Source organism: Danio rerio, chromosome 17, assembly GCF_049306965.1.
Source record: "Danio rerio strain Tuebingen ecotype United States chromosome 17, GRCz12tu, whole genome shotgun sequence".
In the NCBI taxonomy this organism is placed as follows: domain Eukaryota; kingdom Metazoa; phylum Chordata; class Actinopteri; order Cypriniformes; family Danionidae; genus Danio; species Danio rerio.
The window spans coordinates 44,627,501-44,650,000 of record NC_133192.1 but is presented as its reverse complement, the minus strand read 5'-3'; the positions used below and the strand labels follow the sequence as shown (position 1 = coordinate 44,650,000).

General features: G+C 37.1%; 1 protein-coding gene and 1 long non-coding RNA gene across 3 annotated transcripts in view; one reads left to right on the top strand and one right to left on the bottom strand.

Moving 5' to 3' along the window:
* The window catches only part of LOC141378444 (uncharacterized), a 73,718-nt gene that overhangs the window by 13,105 nt on the left and 38,113 nt on the right, over positions 1 to 22,500 (top strand). The gene's annotated exons all lie outside the window — the stretch shown is intronic.
* The window catches only part of fosl2 (FOS like 2, AP-1 transcription factor subunit), a 15,684-nt gene continuing 4,125 nt past the window's right edge, over positions 10,942 to 22,500 (bottom strand). For both annotated transcript variants that reach the window (NM_001082998.2, NM_001362607.1), the window contains 3 exons: positions 21,935 to 22,189; positions 18,909 to 19,016; positions 10,942 to 15,848 (listed from right to left, as the gene is read on the bottom strand). In NM_001082998.2, the coding sequence (NP_001076467.1) occupies positions 15,288 to 15,848; positions 18,909 to 19,016; positions 21,935 to 22,189 (924 nt within the window). In that variant the 3' untranslated portion in view covers positions 10,942 to 15,287. The remainder of the gene's footprint in view (positions 15,849 to 18,908; positions 19,017 to 21,934; positions 22,190 to 22,500) is intronic.

Genomic DNA, 22,500 nt, shown 5'->3' with positions numbered 1-22,500 from the left:
AGCCAATGACTCTTTTTAACCTATTAGAGTTTCAAGTACCAGAGAACAAAGTGAGTTTTTGAGTTCCATTGTCCATTTTGTATGAGTGATGATCACCATCTTAGTAAATGCCAAGCCTTTAGCTTATTAGATTTTGAGAATACAAAGAAATGGATTAAAGATAATCATTGTTGGAGATATGGCAGAGCCCATCATGCTCAGTGTAATCAAAGGAGAGGCTGTCATAAATTTAAAGGTAAACATCTGGGAGTTCTACATGCCAGATTCTGTTGTTTTCTTAGTCATTCAACCTGTTCCCCTGGAGTTTTATTATTTATTTATTATAAGTTTGTTAAAGTCTTATTGAGCCATAATGGTAAATGTATGGAAACCTATGCCATCTTGGATGATGGATCTGAAAGGACAATAATTTTGTCTTTGGCAGCACAGCAACTTTGATTTGAATGGCACAGCTGAGTCTTTAGTGCTTCAGACTGTGCGGTACAAAACCAAGTTTCTTAGAGGAGCTAGCGTGAGCTTCACAATTTCTGCCCTAAATTCCTACTAGAAGTACCAGGTGAAACTGCCCAGCAATTGGAGCTTCCTAAGCAATCCTATCCTATTTCAAGCCTCCTAAAACTATTAAACCATCTCAAGGGGATCCGATTGGAAACCTTTAATAAGGTCCAGCCTATGCTTCTGATTGGTACTGATCATCCACAGGTTTGTCACAGCCTTTAAAGCGGACTAGCTGCAGTTCATACCAGATTTGGATGGGCTTTTAATGGTCTGGTACTATCAGCCAAGTCAGCTGACGTAAAACTTGGTGTCTGTTTCTTTCTGGAACTTCTGTCTGCTCCCAGCTCCAGCAGGATGTAGAACGGTTGTGGCAAACAGATGTTCTCCCATACAGGAGTGAAAAGGCCATTATACGGTCTAAACAAGGTCAACAGGTCCTTGATTGTCTTGAGCAGATGACAACAAGAGACAATGTGAATGTGTCTCTAGATATGTTTGTTCTTTGGTTCGTTCTAAGAAAGTACCCCTGTTCGATGCTTCTATGGAGGCGGTTATGTCATCTCTTCGAAGAACTGAGTGTTAACTGACTCATGATCCTGTGCAATTTGAGCCCTGAAAAAGTCTCTCAGAGCTGAGAATCCTGGTTTGTACCTCACCACTTAGGCCGTACTCACACTAGGTACAGTTGCCTCGAACCAAGCCAAAGCACGCTTGTCCCCCCTCCCGTCTCCCCCGACGGCCTGCGCTCACACCACAAACGGGCTTCAGCACGCTTACGTCATCGCTGCTGCGCTGTTCAGTGAGAAGCACTCTCTCACTCAGCAGCACAGTGGAGATTTCTCTAGTTATATCGTTTCAGTCATTTGATATGCCGTCAAATATTTCGCCAAACAGTCCTTAGGGATGCGTGGACACGGAGTCAGATATTTCGCCGAACAGATCCACTTTTGGCGCTCATAAACAATCATAAAGCTCTCGTGCTGCAGGAATGAGGAGGTCTGCTGAAGGCACGCAGCTGTCGTGCAATGAGGGGTTTGCATCTTAAATAAACTACGGCAGTTTGTGTTCACTGAACAGTAAGAATGATTAATAAATCCATTTAATCCATTTAAGTCCCTTAAAAGTCACTTCTCGCTTTCAGTTTCGGGCTTTGGCGCGTTTTGCGCTCACACACAAGCGTACCGCGCCAAAGCCCAAGTGAACCGGGCTCAGGCACACCTCTTCCAACTGGGCCAAGGCCGGCCAAGTGAACCGTGCTTGAGCCCGATTCAGCGCACTCGCATTTCTCAAACGATCCGGGAAACGGGCCTGGGCACGGTACGGATGGCATAGTGTGAGTAGGCCCAAAGTCAAACACAATGAAAAGTATCATGTGGTATTTAACTGCTCGTATGTTTTTAAAAGAGACTTGAAAAAAAACACTGATACCTAAAATGGCTTATCCATCTCAGCTCAAACCTCCCTTCTGGTCCACTGGAATGAGATGTTTTGGGCTATTTACACTGAAGTCTAGATGCAAGACTAGAATTGTTGATGAGTCTTGATGCTGACTTTTTTTTATTTTAAATGGCATTGCGTCGTTTTGTATCTCTTTGAGGAAAAACTTATGAAGTGATCTGTGATCAATAGACTAACTTTCATGGAGGTGAGAGTGAACTAAAAGATGCCTTTGATCATTTAAGTCCGGTCTTGAAAGAAAAATTGTGGAATCACCAACTTAAATTAATTTATAGTACAATCCCGCTTATGTTCCACATTTTGGAGAGACGTGGGAGAGTGAGAGATTCGCTCTATGAAGTATGCACTTCGCCCAACCTTGGGAAGCTAATTGGTAAAAGAAGAGGTGCTTACAACTGTTTTAGTGGAGGTGGAAGAAATTTAAAATTCCCAAACCCTTAGGCTATGTCTCTTCTAGTGCTGAGGATTTGGATCCAGTTACTCCCGATTTGCTCTTATGGGGTGGCGAGATGCTGCTCTACCTCAATTTTTTTATGCAGATTCTAATATATTGACTCAAAGAAGATTGAAACACAGGATTTTGTAGATCAATTCTGCATTAGTTTTATTCAAAAATATCTGCCTAATCTAAAAGTTCACCAAAAGTGGGTTGCAAGATCAGGATCATTTGGAGAACTCTGCTGTGGTTATGGTTTTGGATCACTGACTTCCACATGATTTATGGCCCATTGGTAAAGTGTTTTGGACTTTTATGGGCAAGGATGGTAAAGTCAGAGTGGGAGGTCAATGGGAAAACTTATGTACTGTATGAAATCAAATCAAATCAAATCACTTTTATTGTCACATCATCAGCAGCACATGTGCTATGATGAGTGAAAAGCTTAGGTGCTGGCTCCAGACAGTACAAAATACAATGCAAATACAACAACAGTGCAAAATACAGACAGTGCAAATAAAATAAGTGTAAATACAACGACAGTGCAAAATACAGACAGTGCAAATACAACGACATTGTGCAAAATACAACAGCAGCACCCCCCCACCCCCTGCCCAAAAAAAAAGGCAATATGTGCAATGAATAGGTGTCCTTCACATAGTTGTTGTAGGCAGTATTGTTTCAAGTATGGATTGGTTAAAGTGCAGTATATACTACATATTGATGGTGTGCAGTGAGGGGTATGGAAGAGTCTGTGTGGGGTGTGTTAAGTGTTCATCAGCCTGATAGTCTGAGGGAAGAAGCTTTCCTTCAGCCGGCTGGTGTATGATCGGATGCTGCGGAACTGTCTGCCTGAGGGTAGCAGAGAGAAAAGTCTGTGGCTTGGGTGACTGGAGTCGCTGATAATTCTCTTGGCTTTCCTCATGCACCGCCTGGTTTAGATGTCCTGGAGGGAGGGAAGCTCACCTCCTACTACGCGTCCAGCTGTCCTATGTCCAATCCTATGTAGGCCTTTGCGATTGCTGCTGGTGCTATTCCCATACCAGGTAGTGATAAAGCCAGACAGGATGCTCTCCACAGTGCAGGTGTAGAACGAGCGGAGGATGTGGGGGCTCATTCCAAACCTCGTGAGACGCCTGAGGAAGAAGAGGCCTTGTTGTGCCTTCCTCAGCACTGCGCCTGTGTGGGGAGTCCATGTCAAATCCTCAGCTATGTGTACTTGTAAGAAACTTGAAAGTGCTGATTCTCTCCACTGGTGTCCAGTTGATGGTGATGGGGGTTTATTTTCTCTTCTCTCTCCTGAAATCCACCACCAGCTCCTTGGTTTTGCTGATGTTGAGTGAGAGGTGGTTTTCCTCACACCACTGTGTCAGAGTGTGCACCTCCTCTCTGTAGGCAGTCTCATCATTATCTGTGATTAGGCCCACCACCGTTGTGTCATCAGCAAATTTAATGATGACATTGGAGCTGTGTTTGGCTGTACAGTCATGTGTGTACAGGGAGTACAGGAGTGGGCTGAGAACACAGCCCTGTGGAGCACCAGCGTTAAGGATCAGTGGTGATGATGTAATGTTGATCATTCTGACCTCCTGGCGTCTGCCTGACAGGAAGTCCAGGATCCAGTTGCACAGAGAGCTGTTCAGACCCAGAGCCTGGAGCTTCACCACCAGCTTGGCAGGCACTATAGTGTTGAATGCTGAGCTGTAGTCCACAAACAGCATTCTCACATGTGTTTTTTGTTTCCAGGTGAGACAGATCAGTGTGCTAGTTGAAAGCAATTGCATCATCTGCGGAGCGGTTATTCCTGTATGCAAATTGCAGAGGGTCAGTGTGACCGGCAGTACAGAGCAGATGTGCTTTTTAATCAGCTTCTCAAAGCACTTGCTGAAGTTGGGTGTCAGAGCAATCAGACGCCAGTCGTTCAAGCATGTGGTTTTAGCTGATTTTGGTATGAACACAATAGTAGCTGTCTTAAAGCATGAGGGAACCACAGACCAAGAGACCGAGAGGTTAAAGACGCCCGTGAAAACTCCCACTAGCTAATGTGCGCATGCTTTAAGTACACGTCCAGGGATAATATCTGGGCCCCTAGCTTTCCGGATGTTTACACGACGAAAAGATCTCCTTACGTCCGCTACAGAAACAGAGAGTATGTTGGCGGTTTCGGTTTTGGCCGCGGGAGCGCGCAGTGTGCACGCGCTGTCCTGGGCTTCAAAGCGGGCGTAGAATGAGTTGAGCTCATCCAGGAGAGACGCGGCAATGTTTATAGTGTTGGATTTGTTACTTTTAAAGTCTGTTATGCAATTAAGTCCCTGCCACATGCTGCTTGCGTTATTGGTGTTAAATTGACCCTCTACCACAGTGGTCACCAAACTTGTTCCTGGAGGGCCGGTGTCCTGCAGATTTTAGCTCCAACCCTAATCAAACACACCTGAACAAGCTAATCAAGGTCTTACTAGGAGTACTTGAATCATCCAGGCAGGTGTGTTGAGGCAAGTTGGAGCTAAACCCTGCAGGGACACCGGCCCTCCAGGACCGAGATTGGTGACCCCTGCACTACCATGTCTCTGTATTGACGTTTTGCTGCTTTGATGGTTTTCCTGAGGTTGTAATTTGCTTGTTTTTGTTCCTCAGCATTTTTTGGATTTATAGGCGGAAGCTCGCACTGATAGGTCTATTCGAACTACGCCATTGATCCATGGTTTTTGGTTAGGGTAGATAAGGACAGTTTTTGTTGGGACCACGTCTTCTATTCATTTCCTGATGAAGCATGTGACTGTCTCTGCTTAAATGTCAATGTCGTCATCACACGCTGCCCGGAACATGTCCCAGTTTACTTGATCAAAACAGTCTTAAAGTTTGGAATCTGATTGGTCTGTCCAGCTCTGAAATGTCCTGAGGGTAAATGGTTCCCATTTCAGTTTCTGGCTGTAAGCAGGTAAGAGCAGTACAGAAGAGTGATCTGATTTGCCAAACGGTGGGTTGGGGAGGGATTTGTTTGCTTCCCGGAACGGAGAGTAGGAATGGTCCAGAATTCAGTCACCGCACATGTTTGCGGTGATGTGTTGATAGTATTTTTGGAGTGATTTTCCTGAGATTGGCATTGTTAAAGTCTCCTGTAACAATAAACGCTGCCTCAGGGTGAGCAGTTTCCTGCTCGCTTATGCTCCCGTACAGTTCCCTGAGCGCCTGCTCTGTGTTGGCTTGAGGGGGGATGTACACAGCCGTAATTGTAACTGCTGTAAACTCCCTCGGCCGACACCGAGGCATAAGATATTCCAGATCAGGAGAACAAAATGATTTAACTCTGTGTATGTTCCTCTCATCACACCATGAGTTGTTAATAAAGAAACACACACCAACTCCTTTGCTTTTCCCTGTGAGTTATTTCGTTCTGTCCGAACTGTGCACGGAGAACCCCAAAAGTTCAACAGCTGTGTCTGGTACCTCCACAGATAGCTAAGTTTCTGTAAGGCAGATAATGCAGCAGTTTCTTGTTTCCCATTGGAAGGAAATGCGCGCCCGTAGCTCACAAAGTTTGTTGTCCAGTGACTGAACGTTAGCCAGCAGAATGGTGGGGAGCAGAGGTCAAAACCCACGGTGTCTCAGTCTGACGAGGACGCCAGCTCTCTTTCCTCTTTTCCTACTGCGTTACCTTCATCGCTTCGATTGTGTGACCCAGACAAAGGGCTCTGATGCTGTGTTTGTAAACAGAGCGTCGTTACAGAAATTGTGTTTTCGAGTGAGCCAATTACCCAAAGTGTGTGTCTGTCGTAGGTAATGAGAGTGTGTACATCCAGCACGAAAAACGACAAAAATACAAGTAAAACCAGAAAAACACAACAAAGGTTGCTAGGAGCTCGCAACACGGCAGCCATGCTCGGTGCCATCTTGTTGACACGTTAGCCCCGTCATTTCTTTACCCCTTTTAAGGACTGATTTGGAGTATGGTGGTTAGATATGTGAATTTCTGGAAGTGAGACTGTCATGTCATATTTTGAGGTAGCATTGTAGAAAATCCCTGTGACATGCTCACTGAAGCTCTGCCCACTGTTTGTAGAACCTCTCTGATAAGCTGCATCCCAAATCGCATATATATGCACTATTCTACGCCATTTTGTAGTATAAATAGTGTAAGTAGTGTGTTCACACTGAAAACTCTAAAAATGATAAGTGCACTTTAATTACCCGGATGATGCACTCATTCAGCCAGTAAAGTGAAGTGTGGAATGATGGACACTTCACGCACTCAACGACCACAGGTTTTCTTACATAGCAGAAGGGGCCGAGCTATCGGGTGCACATGTTGGATAACTTTATTTATTTTGGATGGTGAAAGCAAAATTCTCCTACAAGAGTGATTATAGCGCCTCCCGATGGTGTTTGCGGTTATACTCAAGGCAGGTATTATTTGATAATTCGGTCGTTTATTTCCCTGATTTGGCAACCGTCAAACATTATCAGGGAAACGGTTTGAATTTCCGCTTAGTAAAAAAAACAGTGTGCCATTTGGGACGACACTGCATACATATACTATGCTGTTGAGTGTGTAAGTGCATAAGTAAATAGTGCATGAGTGCATAGTGTATAGTGTGCCATTTGGGACACAGCGATAGACTCATTGAAGGCCTATCCATGGTTCACAGCTGCACTTCATCACACAGTCATCAGCAGCCCTTAAAGTAATGTGGCCTTAGAGTATGCGTGCTTTAGACTTCTCATGTGCTGTTGTGGCTGTGTGCGAATGTGAGTTCTGTTTTCTTGTGTTTATGAGTAGTGTTTGTTTATGCTGGTGTTTTTTACTGATTTATTTTGTTTGATTTGGCTTTATGCATTTATGCTTGGAAACTAATCTGATACCATGTGGAGAGATTCATGTACTTGCATGTATCTAGTATCTTGCCTCAAGCGTTTTGACTAACACTCGATTGTGATACTCCCACTGCGAGTCTGCATTGTCATTAATCTTTTAGAACCATAGTTTTAGAATACAGTATTGAGTCTTTCATTTTATTCTGATAGTTGTTGTGTTACAGTGGCAACTCTGTAATTACTACAGTAGTTCTTCACTATAGCATGGTTCAAAAACATTTTTGGGTTTTGAAATTTCCCTAAGTTGCTGGGATGCCACAGCTAAACTTTTAGTCACTTGTGCCAATGCCAAACATTGGTTTTAATGGTGCCAGCAGTGGAAATCTTGGGCCAGTGGAAATACATGTGAAACATGTACTTTTCTCTTTAGAGATCACCTTCACTGTCTTTCCCGCATTCGAGAGAGTTATGATGTGTAGAAGCCCCAAAGAGTAGACCACCCAGACTGTTACATTCCCAGAGTGAAGCATGGGGGTGGATCAGTGATGGTTTGGGCTCCAATATCATGGCATTATATAGGCTTGTTATAGATGGGTGAGTCACTTTCAGACCACCAATGGTTTAAACATCGTATGGCAGTTCTATGCATCACTATGATAATGCAACAATATACAAGACTGATGACAAAGTGGTATAAAATATATGGAAGTGATGCCTGCACAATCACCAGACCTAATATTATTGAGCCACTTTGGGGTGTTTTAGAGGAGCAAGTAAGGAAGTTGTTTTTTTTCCTCCACCAACATCTTGTAGTGACCTGCCCACTATATTGCAAGAAGAATGGGTCAAAATCCCTCTGGCCACTGTGCAGGACTTGTTTATGTAATTTTCATCGTCTAACCCCTATAACATCAGTTACATTGTTAATTAGACAATATTTAAATTTATACTTATTGTAGATTTTATAATCAAAGAACTATAGATGAAATAATATGATGGAATTCTATGTAAAGCAATGCAATTATACAATTAAACACATCACACAGCAGGTCTTATAAAATATAGCTTATGTTTTAACACAACTTTTCTAAAATGTTGTTATAGTACAGTTGTTAAAGGATAGCTCATCCCAAAATAAAATATCATCATTCACTCACCCTTTACTTGTTCTAAACCTGTTTGAGTTTCTTTCACCTGTTGAACAAAAAAAGAAGATATTTTGAAGAAAGCTGTAAACCTGTAATAATCAACTTCCATAGTTTTTTTTGTTTTACTATGGCAGTGGTGACAAATTAGCTTTCTTCAAAATATCCTATTTAGTGTTTAAAAGAAGAAAGAAACTCCTGAAGATTTGAAAGAACTTGAGGGTGAATAACTGATTAAAGTCTTGATTTATTAAGGATTTTGATTAAATTATTAAGATCTTGATTAAAACCTATTTTATTTTATGTTTATTTTAGGGGGAAAAATATCCTATTTGTATGTATGTATGTATGTATGTATGTATGTATGTATGTATGTGTATGTATGTATGTGTATGTATGTGTATATATATATATATATATATATATATATATATATATATATATATATATATATATACACACACACACATTTTAATAGCTTAATTGCTTTGCAATTAAATAGCAATGCTGAAAAAAATAACATTTAAAAATGTCTTAAATACAGTATGTTACACACTGTAACCACTAGGTGACAATATAACACCTTTTTTGTAATGTGCAATTTTTGTGTGTGGACTAATGTAGTAATAAGATAAATTTATGACATTTTGTCAAGTGCAATTATTTGAATTATTCATACTCTGTTTATTATTACTGAAGTATACATAGATAACTGAAGCAATAGATTTTTTTCCATTTCAAAATAACCACTACATGACAAAGACCTGAGTTCTCCCAAAATTTTACTTGGAAAAATAATTACATCTCAAACCTCAGTTCAGTGAAATAATAGATTTCACTTACCTTTAAGTTTAAATATTGTACCATTTCACACATGCTGTTAGCACTAAGACATTTGTTGTTTAAAGCAACACCCTGTGGGATACTCAAGCATAGTGACCTCTTTAAAAATGTGGATAGCTGCAAAATGCCTTAAAAAAAGTGGGTACTAAAATATTGTTGGTTTATGGTTGCCAAAATAATCATGTAATTTGTTAATTTGTCTTCAAGTGAAATCAATTGTCGTTCATTTTATTCTATCAGTAAAGTACTTTATTATGGTATGTTATTAATTATTTTATTTTAGCAAACAAGACATGGAGCTGACAGGCTTTTAAAGTGATCAGTGATGGGTAAGTTACTTTTTAAAAAAAAAAAAATTTAATTGCATTACTTAAATTGTATTTAAATTACATTTTCTGAAAAATAATTTAATGACTTGACTCAATACAACTTCAAATCCTTAATCTCAAAGAATAGAGAATACAAATTAATTATTTGTAATTGGGCAATCCTTTAGCCTTGTTTCAAACAATATCACTCAAGAAATGTTAAGTGAAGTCTCACAAACTAATTTAGAGAGGAGCATGTGATATGATCGAGTACAGCTGATCCTCATCCCCAATCATCTGCTAGCCGATCAGATCATTCTAAAACTACTATAAATATCCTGCCTGAACTTCATTCCTTCATTTTTGGAAAACCCACCTCCCTCATTCTTCCCTTTTCCCTCCTCAATCATGATCAGGCAACACAGTGGCTCTGTGGTTAGCACTGCTGCCTCACAGCAAGAGGGCCACAGGTTCAAGTTCTAATTAAACCAGTCAGCACTTCCTGTGTGGAGTTTGCATGTTCTCCCTGTGTTTGCGTGGGTTTTCTCCAGGTCCTCCGGTTTCCTCCTAAAATCTAAAAACATGTACATTGGCCTAATCTATCTCAGAGCTCATGGTTCTCTCCCGGGACAGCATGCCAAACCTGCTATCATAGTTGAGCATTGTCTAGGTGTAAACTCTTGAAACATATTTATCAAAATACAAAATGTTACAAAGTGATAATGACACCATATTTCAGCTATATTAACAATAATCTCCTACTCAATTCATTGTTTCTTAAGCATCTGACAAACCTAAACGTCTTTAGTTGAAAATAGTTATTCTGCAGCTCTCTATTTGTAAAACATGAATTACATTTACTCTGATACTGATTTTAGAACAGCTGAATTTCTGCTCTATTTCAATTCACTGTAATTAAATTATCTACAAATGAAAGATAATCGTTTTTAGAGGAAAAGTAAATTACAGTAGTTACTTTGTAACCAATTACAGCCAACACCGTCTGAGACTACATTATATTCAAATTTTGTAATTGCTCATATAATATTTTGGACACATAATGAACATTTCATCTCTTTAAAACTGAATTATTTATTTCAAAATAAAATATTTCCACACTGACAGATGAATTTGGCCTAATACCCTGCTAAAAACAGCTTAAACCAGCCTTGGCTAAAACAGGCTAAAATAACCAGCTAAAACCAGCTTGTCCACCCTGGTTTAAGCTGGACATTATGGCTGGGCTCCCAGTCTGGCTTTAGCTGGTCATCTACCAGCCTCATAAGCTAAGACCAGGCTGGAAATGGCTGAAACCAGCCTTGAAATTACCAAACCCCCTTAAAACCAGGCTGGTCGACTAGCTAAAATCAGCCAGTCTGCTGGTTTAAGCTGTTTTATTTTTTTTTCCGAAGTCAATACACAACTGCAAAACAGCCATGAATGTTCTTGAAACTGATTTATTTCTTACCAAAATTTCAACTTGGCAAATAACTTTCAACCTTGCACATAATCATTACAAAATTTGATCAGTTGAAATGAGACAATGGGTCTTTTTTTTTCTCAAAATAATGCAAGATAAAGAATGCACCTTTAATCGAAACATCAGTTTGGATGTGATTTGAAATGTACTGTGTGAAAGTAAACAATCTAGTATAATGTGTGCCCAAATTGGCATTAATTACCATTAGCATGTTTTGTTTTGCATAAAGTGCTTCCCGTTTCCTTTACTTCATCAACAGCATTTATATTATGTTGATTGTATGTATTTATATCAAAACAAAAAACTTATTTTTGATGTGTTATATTGTCATTATTATTATTATTATCAAGACTTTTATTGCAATGATGGTGTCATTTCACAAATTAATATAAGGGCATTTTAAAAACGATGGGCAGAAATGAGTGATGTATGATGCATAAAGCAGGTGCATTCTACCATCTTGTAACAGACGTAAAGAAACAAGCACCACATCGTAACAATGAAATATCCAGAAAACCCAAACACTGTGCACAGCAAAGTACAACTATCCAAAAATAACACTTTGTAAATGTTTTTTTTTATTATTATTATCATTATAATAAATTTAAATTACCAAAGAAACAAACACATATTGCTGTTTTTGTAGGTTGTTTTTCTGTCTTTCAACAACAGTTAAAGCAATAAAAAAGAGAGAGAAAGAGACAGACAGGGAGAGAGAAAATACATTGACTGATAAGCAGTACATGTGCAGAAAGCTGTATAGGTGGCTTCCTCAAATTACACAAGGTTCAAAGACAAACAGAGAACAGTTTACAGCACAGTCTTTAAACAGTTTCCTTTTTGGAGGGTGGGACATATCACTCATCCTTGTTTTTAACAAACACTAACATTTTCTTGGATCCTTCGAAACAAAGTCCTTCAAGTAGAGGCCACTATTGAGTTCAGTTTCTGTTCAATAAATACTCTATTTCACCTTACGTTACTGCGGTAACAGTAACCTCTCTGAAGTTCAGTCTCCGTTCCAATTGCAATTTGTATATTTATTCAGTGTCTGATGCACAACGCCCACCTTTTGTCATTTTGCTTTCCATGTTTTATCAATCATCACAAGGAACGGTGTTTTATTTGATTGTAAGTTTGCAACAAAGTGCAGTAATCAGTGCCAACCAGTGTTTCAGGGAGAAGAGTTCATAGATACATATTCATACAAACTGCACCCTGAAAAGGGGCTGACATAAACATACATATTATAAAAGTAATATATAGTTTGCTATCTTTATTTGAAAACCACAGTGTGCACCAATACAAAAGCAGTATTGCCATGTCAGGGTTGGAGGCAGAGCCCAATATGGCTAGTTTCCCTCATGTACTGTTATATTGTTCTGTGTGCAATTGCTTCTAGTAATGCTTGTATGGCTCGCTGACACAGAAGAAAATCCCTGACAGTAGATTTGCTGATGCTATAAAGTGTTTTTTTTTTTCTTTGTTTGTTTGTTAACTTTACATAACAAAAGCTATGTAAATTTGGCAATCTATCCTTAGTGCTTGCGCGCATAAACAAAATATCGACAAAGGTCATCGTTTTATTATACAAGTTGGTTCTTTCAACATTTAGCAGTCAGGCTCATCCAGTGAACCCTAAATATTAAAAACAGCAGGGCACAAAATACAATGCGACAATATTCAGACGTACAAATACAAAAGGTGATGATGTTTTTAGGGCAGCTATCTATGCTAGTGTCCTGATTCTGTACCTATTGAGACTTTTTCAAGCAGTCCCACTCTCTAATAATGCTGGGTACACACTAAAAGATGATTTTATTGAAATCTTATAAGAGACCACACACACAAGGACAAAAAAAATCCAGCCCAATCTTATGAGGAAACGTAACGTATTATCAGAAAAGTGTCTAATTCATACGGAATTGATCTTGCGTATGATTTTTAAAGGGATGTGTGCCCCCAATCCACACCTAAACCTAAATGAGAAAGTTGTACTAAGAACTAATGAGATCATACAAAGAAATAATAACTAGCCACTAAATCAAAAAAGTTACAAATTGACCCAAGTTACGAACATTTTTAGATTGACCCGTTTTGTTTGTATTGTGAGGTGAGCCGTGAGACAGCACACCATACACCAACAGATCTTCGACTATTCAAATCTTGCAGAATCTCTACAAATAACTAAATAAACATTGACATCATTTATCGACGTAAATCTACAAGCTGATCTTCCACTTTGTCAAAAATTTATGAATTGCCATGAGATTGTTGAAAATGTTTAGATTTCACCGTTTTGTTCGCATAGTGTGTGGAGTGCCGTGAGACCGCACACTATACATCAACAGATCGTTCATTTTTCTAATCATGCAGCGTCTCTTGAGACTATAGAACAAAATTCAACATTTATCGACATAAATCTACAAGCTGATCTTCCACTAATTCAAAACGTTACGAATTGACCCAAATTATGAACATTTTTAGATTTCACTATTTTGTTCGTATAGTGTGTGTGGTGTGCAGTGAGACAGCACACTATACACCAACAGATATACAACTGTTCAAATCTTGCAGAATCTCTTGAGACTAGAAAACAAACATGGCGGACAAATAACTGATTAAACATCGACATCATTTATCAACATAAATCTACAAGCTGATCTTCCACTAAATCAAGAAGTTATGAAATGCCATGAGATTGTTAAATGTTTAGATTTCAATGTTTTGTTCGCATAGTGTGTGGCTTGCCGTGAGACAGCACACTATACTCCAACAGATCGTTAATTTTTCAAATCTTGCAGAATTTCTTGAGGCTATAGAACAAACATGGTGGACAAATAACTGAATAAACATCGACATCATTTATCAACATAAATCTACAAGCTGATCTTCCACTAAATCAAAGTTACAAATTGACCCAAGTTACGAACATTTTTAGATTTCACCATTTTGTTTGCATGGTGTATAGTGTGCTGTCTCGCTGCACGCCACACACTAACAGATCAATATATTTTCAAGTCATGCAGCATCTCCAAATCAAAAAGTTATGAATTGCTATGAGATTGTGTTGAAAATGTTTAGCTTTCACTGTTTTGTTCGCATAGTGTGTGGCATGTCGTGAGCAAAGAGCATAGAATCGCCAAGAGGCGACACTCTAGTGCGATTTGGGAAACAGCCACTAGATGCTGCTAGTGTCACGCAGTGGCCATTTTGGAATGAAAACTCTAATAGAACAACAGCAACGTCTTTAAACTATTTAAAGTGCTAATGATTGTGATGGTAAGTGTTGTATTTTCATCTTTCAGGTTGTATCTCAGCTTTTAATGCACTTTTTAAAACAAATAAATAACTAAAAAACAAAGCAGCTGCTTGCCATCGCAACAGCAATAAGATCCAATGGACGGCCGATCACTTTCACTCCAAAATGGTGGAATTGCAAGGCTGTTGCAATGGAAAGTTCTATCGAGTGTCGCCTCTTGGTGATTCTAAGCTCACCAGACAGCACACCACACACCAACAGATCGTTATTTTTTCAAATCTCTTGAGATTAGAGAACAAACATGATGGACAAATAACTGCATAAACATCATCATTTATCGGCATAAATCTACAAGCTGATCTTCCATTTCTGCTGTGCAAATCGGGTTTTTTTTGTGCTCCGCCATGACTGTGCTTATTTATTATACTGCCCTCTTCTGCCAGCTTGCTTTCTGATTGGATATTGTTTTGTTTCATGTGATGATCTCCAGTTCGTATGTGCGTTTCTCCTCAGGGTTACTTCCACACATCGGGATTTTGATTGTAAATATTATATGATTCCCAATCGGAGATGTTCTTCTGTGCAGATTAAGTCTTAATACACCTCACACCACAGGAAATTTTAAGATATACTTTTGAACCATCGAGATAAGATGTTACTTTAGATTGTCAAAAAGGGGAGAAATGGGCCCAAAATCATCCTGATTACCAGTGTGTGTGTATGTGTGTGTGTACCCAGCATTATCAAGCTAGTAAAACAAATAAATTTTTGATCTTTTAAATCAAACATCTGACCGCAACCTGCTCTGAGTCTTATGCTAAAGATGAAAGATGCGATCTCTCCTCTGGCTTTACCTTCATCACAAAACCTCACCACAATTTGTAATTAATACAGCGAGTGGAATTTGCATGTACATTTAAACAACAACTGACCGAAAAAAAAAAATTGAAACGTTTAAATAAAAAGAGCAAATTAGCCCTTAAGAGTTCTCAACTTGATGTGAAGTTCTGACTCAAATCCCAGCTGAGCAATGTCAAAATTTCCTTCAAAGAGCCAACAGGGTGGGAGAATTTAGGGAATCTGAGGACTGGTCACCGCTGCTACTGCTGCGGCGATGGGCTTTAGAGCAGGACTCTGACGAGGGTGATGGGCTCTCAGGCTCGAGCATGCTGGGATAAGTAAAGATGAGACTTGGGTTGTTTGGGGTGGACACCGGTGTAGAAGCAGCAACCACAGGCGTGTTGAGGCTGTCTCCATCAGAGCAATACATGCCGCCGCCTAAGCAGATGGGCTTGATGACTGAATGCTGGACTTTTTCTTCTTCGTCGTCATCATCCTCGTCATCATCGTCGTCTTCCAAAGGCTCCTGTTTAACCACCACTGGGTTGAGGGTGTTCATTGGCCCACGGGGAACCAGATTAGAGCGCATGGTCAGGGGGAGGGGCACGCACTGCTGGGAATGTGAGCTCTGGTGGCGTTCTTCGGGCGGCAGTTTGCACACAGGGTTGTGGGCCACCAACATAAATTCCAACTTGTCCTTTTCCTTCTGCAGGGTTTCGATTTCTTTCTGGAGGTCAGCTTTCTCTTCTTCTAGCTTCTCTGTTTCCTTTAAATAGAAATGTAACAAAAATGATTATGCTTCATTTTGGCTAATATTCTTGAATAGATTTTCAAGATCATTCATTTTTTTATTATTGCTAAATTGTGTTTTTACACAAACAGACTCTGGATCTTATGTTGCACATGTACATTTGTGAAAATAGCCAAAAATAAATCAATTTTTTTTGGGCTTAAAGGGAAAATCGATAATTTTGAAGTAAATATATATGAAGATATTTCATACAAGATATTTTCCAACTATAAATAATTAAAAACAATTTTTGATGCATTGCTAAGAACTTAAACAAGTTTAAACCTGATTTTTTTTTTATATTTTGATTTTTATAATCCTCCCAGTTATTCGAATATATATTTATCTTTCTGTCCTAACAAATAAAACCTAAATGTACAGTTGAAGTCAGAATTATTAACCCTTATTGTATTATTAGTTATTGTAAATTGATGGTTTGTTCTGTAGACTATCAAAAAAAATATATAGCTAAAGGGCTAATAATAATGTTTTTAAAAAAATTTAAACTGCTTTTATTCTAGCCGAAATGAAATAAGACTTTATCTAGAAGAAAAAAAAATATTATCAGACATACTGTGAAAATTTCCTTGCTCTGTTAAACATCGTTTGGGAAATATTTAAAAGGAAAAATGCACAGGGTGGCTAATAATTAAGACTTTTTTTTCAGCTTTCAGATAATGAATAAATCGCAATTTTAAAAAAAAATGGACACTTATGACTGGTTTTGAGTAACAATTTTTTCACTTTTTTTTGGGTAAATTAGCGATTCATGAAAAAATTGCAGATGACATTGTGGCTCAGTGGTTAGCACTGTCGCTTCAAAGCAAGAAGGTCGCTGGTTTGAGTCCCCGCAGGGTCAGTTGGCATTTCTCTGTGTGTTGGTGTAGATTTCCTTCAGGTGCTCCGGTTTACCCCAAAGACATGCGCTATAGGTGAATTTAATAAACTAAATTGACCTTACTGATTGATTGTGTATAGATGGAGAAGTTCATTTTGCTGTGGCGACCCCTGATAAATAAAGGGAGTAAGCTGAAGGAAAATGAACAAATGAATGAAAAAAAGTTGCAGGTATGATTTCTGGGGCTCTAGAGGAGGATGTCAGGTTGGTAGCAATTGGTTTTTAAAGTGCAATGGGTTGTTTCTTACCGAGAAATGATCCTGTAATATGTAATCTATTTAGTTTTTTTATGTGAAACTGTTTTTTTTTTAGATCGCAAACAGAAATCACAGCAAATTCTTCATCTAAGGGTACATTGATTTTTTTTAAATACACTGAGCCGCAGTACACAGTTAATAAACATCATAACACTACTGAAACTAGTGGCACGGTAGGTCAGTGGTTAGCACTGTTGCCTCACAGCAAGAAGGTCGCTGATTCGATTCTTGGCTGGGTCAGTTGGCATTTCTGTGTGGAGTTTGCATGTTCTCCCCGTGTTGGCGTTGGTTTCCTCCGGGTGCTCTGATTTCTCCCACAGTAGGTAAATACAAAATATAAAAATTGGTGTATGTTTGTGAATGGATGTTTCCCAGTACTAGATTGCAGTTGGATGGGCATCCGCTTTGCAAAACATATGCTGGATAATTTAGCGGTTCATTATGCTGTGGTGATGATCCCTGATGAATAAAGGGACTAAGCCGAAGGAAAATGAATGAATGAATAAAAGCATCAATGAAGATTCTCAACGCATCGGTAATTAATTCAACAGAGTAAATTCTAAAAGGATTATCTTAAGGTATAGTGGCACATTTCAGTTTTTGAATTTATAATTTAATAACTTTTTTAAAATAAACCTCATTCAATTATAATTCCCCGACTTTTCTTAAATGTTAGTATATTTCACTCTAACATTATTTTATTAAAATTACAAAACACAAAAGAGTTCAGAGTGTGTCTTCAATGGCAATAATGGTCATAATGATCGCATGCATTTCAGCATCTGCTATTTTTTCCCCATACATTTAAATAATAAAAATAAAAACATAACGTTCTGGTAGCAAAAACTACTTCAAACATGTCTTTCAAAACCACATTTTCACTGCTTTGAAAAAACTTTGCTCTCCCACTTTCCAGACAAACAGAGACCTTCACTGGTGGTCTAGTAACTCGTAACACAACTGTACATCACAAAAAGATTGTATTCTAAGGGTAATGGCTTAATGAAATATGACAACAGATATTTGACAATTCTAAAATCTTAATAGAAGTGTTGAATGTAAATATAACAGACAAAAACAAATTCAATGCAGTGGTATATGAACAGTCAGAATGATTGCTATTCTAGTAGTTCTAGAATTCTGGTAGTTCCTTTGTTTACCAGAACTTTTGACCAATTTAGCCCTATGAAAGTCACGCTGCAATTCTGTCCCAATTAAATTTGAGTTATTTACATTACTTTGGCATATTGAATGCTTGAAACAACAGTGTTTAAAAAAAAAAGTCAAGACCTACAAAAGGTGTTACCACTGACAGTGTAGCCAGACAGCCAAAGATAAACTAGCGCTCTTTGACTTATTGTACAAGGAAGAAGGAAACTAAAATCAATACAAGGGCTACATTTACAAAGAAAGAAACATTGTTGTAAAAAAGGGCCTAGCTATCATCAGTTCCTTATTTGGTGAAGAATGAAGTAGGGAATGGAAGAGGTAAGTTTGCAGTGCGTGGGGTTTGATGGCTACTCTAGTTGCGGTTTTCCTCCTCTATAGACAAGAGCTTCTCTCCAACCCCTGTAGCACATTCCTTCCTAATGTTTCAGGTCTGACAGCCTGAGAAATGCCATTATAAAGCTAAGTAGTTCAACTGCAGCCAGCATTGTCTGAAACTCGGGGCATTCCCACGTCTGCCAGACAGACAACACTTTTCCTCTGTGCTTTTTAAAACCTTTTTTTTTTTTTTTTTTGGTCATTTTAGTGTTCCTTGTAAAACAAAAATAAGATATTTCATTGAGGATATTTGCTAAATACGAGTTGTACCAGTGGTTTTAGGGAATGCTTGTGTTTTGTGCTTGTGGTAATAAATAAAAAATAAAAAACACCCACCCCTTGAAGCATCTCGGTCAGCTCTCTTCTGCGGTTCCGACATTTTGCTGCAGCTAGTTTGTTTCTTTCTCGTCTAACTCGCCGTTTTTCTTCTTCCTCTGGGGTGAGCTGTAAACAAAACACGGGTTGAGCTTATACATGTAACCATTCTCAATTTAGTTTTTACAAATGATAAAAAATGTAAAAGCTTAGCATTAACTATTATGCCACAATTTAAATCACATGCATTTATACAAGTGCTTTAAACTACATTTACATTTTCAAAGCAAAGTCCCAGCTGGCAAGGAAGTATTCCTCTGTTGACCCCATATGTACAAGATGCAAGAAGTCCCCTGCTACATTAGCCCCATATGTTTTGGTTATGTCCCAGATTATCTGTAATTTGATCCAAAAAAAAAAAAAAAATTATATATATATATATATATATATATATATATATATATATATATATATATATATATATATATATATATATATATATATTTATATATATATATATATATATATATATATATATTTATATATATATATATATATATATATATATATATATATATATATATTTTATATATATATATATATATATATATATATATATATATATATATATATAAATATAAATATATATATATATATATATATATATATATATATATATATATATATATATATATATATATATATTTTTTTTTTTTTTTTTTTTTTTTTTAAATCTTACTCCAAAATATTTTGTAAATCCCTTAACTGCTGTCTTTGGTATTGTATATGAAAATAACAATTTGTCAAAAAGTGAATTGGACTCCATTGTCTTCTCTTTTGGGAAGACGCTTGATTTAAATCAACTGGAAACAATCATTTCCCCCTTATTTTGCCAATGATGTGTTGCATTTCCTTAGTTTAGAAAAAAAATCTGACTTAATTTAAATGGTTCTGGGTCCAAGTTCACTACGATGTGGCGTCCATTTAAAAATTACTTCCAGGTATAATTATAAATGGACAAAATGATGCTGATGCTGTCAGGTTTTGCTTGTACTGTACTGATGTTGTCTGATGTTGATTTGTTTTGTCTTTGTTTATACATACACAGTGTTAAAGCACTATGTTCATATAGTTGAAGTCAAAATTATTAGCCTTATTTCATTTATTCCCCAATTTTTTGTTTTAACAGTGAAATTTTTTTCAACACATTTCTAAACATATTAGTTTTAATAACTAATTTCTAATTACTGATTTACTTTATCTTTGCCATGATGACAGTAAATGATATTTTACTAGATATTAAGACACTTCTATACAGCTTAAAGCTTTACATGCTTTTATTATTCTTTTTTTATTTATTTATTTTTATTTTATTTTATTTTTTACTTTTTTTTTACAGGTTTTTAACTAGGTTAATTAGGTTACCTAGGCAGGTTAGGGTAATTAGGCAAGTTATTGTATAATGATGGTTTGTTCTGTAGACTATCAAACAAAAATAGCTTAATCGGAATAATAATTTTGACCATAAAATGTTTTTTAAAAAATTAAAAACTGCTTTTATTTTAGCCGAAATAAAACAAACAAGACTTTCTTGAGAAGAACAAACATTCAGACATACTGTGAAAATATCCTTGCTCTGTTAAACATCATTTGGGAAATTTTTAAAAAGGAAAAAAATCAAAGGGGGTTTAATAATTCTGATTTCAATTGTGTATATGTTGTGTTGTTAGTTATGTTAATTAATGAATGTTCTTTTAAATATTTAAATAAAAAAGGAAAAATAATTCAAAGCAGCATTATATAACAGCAGAATTATAAGGTTCTATCTGCGTTCTGAATGATTTTGAGATATTGAGCTTCAAAGTTTTTGCATTTCATAGCAAACAGTATATGTGAACATTTGTTTTTTTTTTAATAAAAAGCCTGAAAATGTAAGCAACTTTTAAAAAAACGTCCCACAATGTAAATAAGTTTTCATTTAATAAGAATGTCAACTCAATTTTGTCAAAAATATCAGATAGAACCTTATAATTCTAAAATTGTTATTATTGCTAAATTGAAAAAGTGCCATATTTAATACTTCCCTACACTGAAAGAGAAATTGCTGACTTAACTTTTTGAGTTGAATCAAATGAATTTTTCTAGTCATCTCAACATACATCAATCAAGCTGACTCAAAATATTAAGTTAAACTTCTTAAAATGTAGTTGAAGCCTAATTAATTTATCAAAATAAGTTAAAGCGACTTAAGTATTTGTTGTCTTGACTTTTTGTCATTACAAATTTAGCAGTTTTTACAGCATGTTAAAGGGATAGTTCACCCAAAAAGTCAATTAACTCAATTTTTACTGAAATAATATGATATTATAATAATATAATATTTTTCAAAATAGGGCTGCTATCATTTCTATCAATTTTGCAATGTAATCATTCGCAAAAGTCACATCACAGGATTCGCAATGTTGAGTATGGCTTTTTAATTTATCAGTTTAATCTGTTTTTGAGGCCTGTGACTGTATAATGATTTTAAAAATATTCAGGCATTTATTAAATAATTTTTATTATGTAATTACTGTACCTGAATACCGATCGACTCAGAAAACTGTGAAACTGTTCATGTTAATTGTATATATATATATATATATTTTTTTTTTTTATTGTATTGATCTAAGCATGTATTATCTTTTAATCAGATGCACTTATTTACAAAATCATCCCAATCAGTCTAGAATTATTAATTCTTTCTAAATAGAGATATTCAAGTCATCTGGTGAAATTGAATTCATATCGCAATCTAGATCACAGAATAACAAAATATTGCAATATTCAATTTATTTTATATTGTGCAGCCCTACTTCGAAATATCTTCTTTTGTGTTTAACTGAAGAACAAAAGACAGACGGGACCTATTGAAGATGGAAAAAATGATGACAGATTTTTCCCATTTGGGCAAACTGGTCCCTTTTAAAAGCATGTTTCTGTGCTAAACATTAAAACTGGTTCTGTAGGTTCGATTTTTGTTTCGATGTTTCAAATTCAACACTAACCTGCTCATCTCGTTTGCGTCGACCACGGGCATCGCCAATGGAGCGGATGACCCCAGGCCGTGTGAGGGCTGTGTGACCGAGGAGGCTTGGCCCACTAGACACAGACAGGCCGTACGGGTGAGGCCGCGAGTACGGATTAGACATAGATGTAATTACTGTGGGCTGAACCATCCACTGCAGGTCCTGACTGGTAGTTATGGCATTGATTGTTGGAATAAAGGCACTGCTAGAGCCAGGCATGTCTATTCGGTACTTCTGTGGAGGAAAAAACAAACAATTTAGTTACAATTCACACCATTAAATCATTAGTTTATTACCGGCCTGTTATTAAGATATTCACTGTTTATTTACACTTATAATCTATGACCTACCCAAAACCTAAACCCAGCTACTAGCAGCTAATTAGCAGTTTCTTGAGCTGAATGTCTTAGTTAAAGGTTTGTTAGTAGCGTGAGTTGTACATTAAAATGAAGTGTGACCACACAATATTTAGTGTAAGTTTACAGTTGCTCTTTATTAAAAAGTTAAACTTCATTTTTAGTTACTTGATTATTCATTTCTCGATC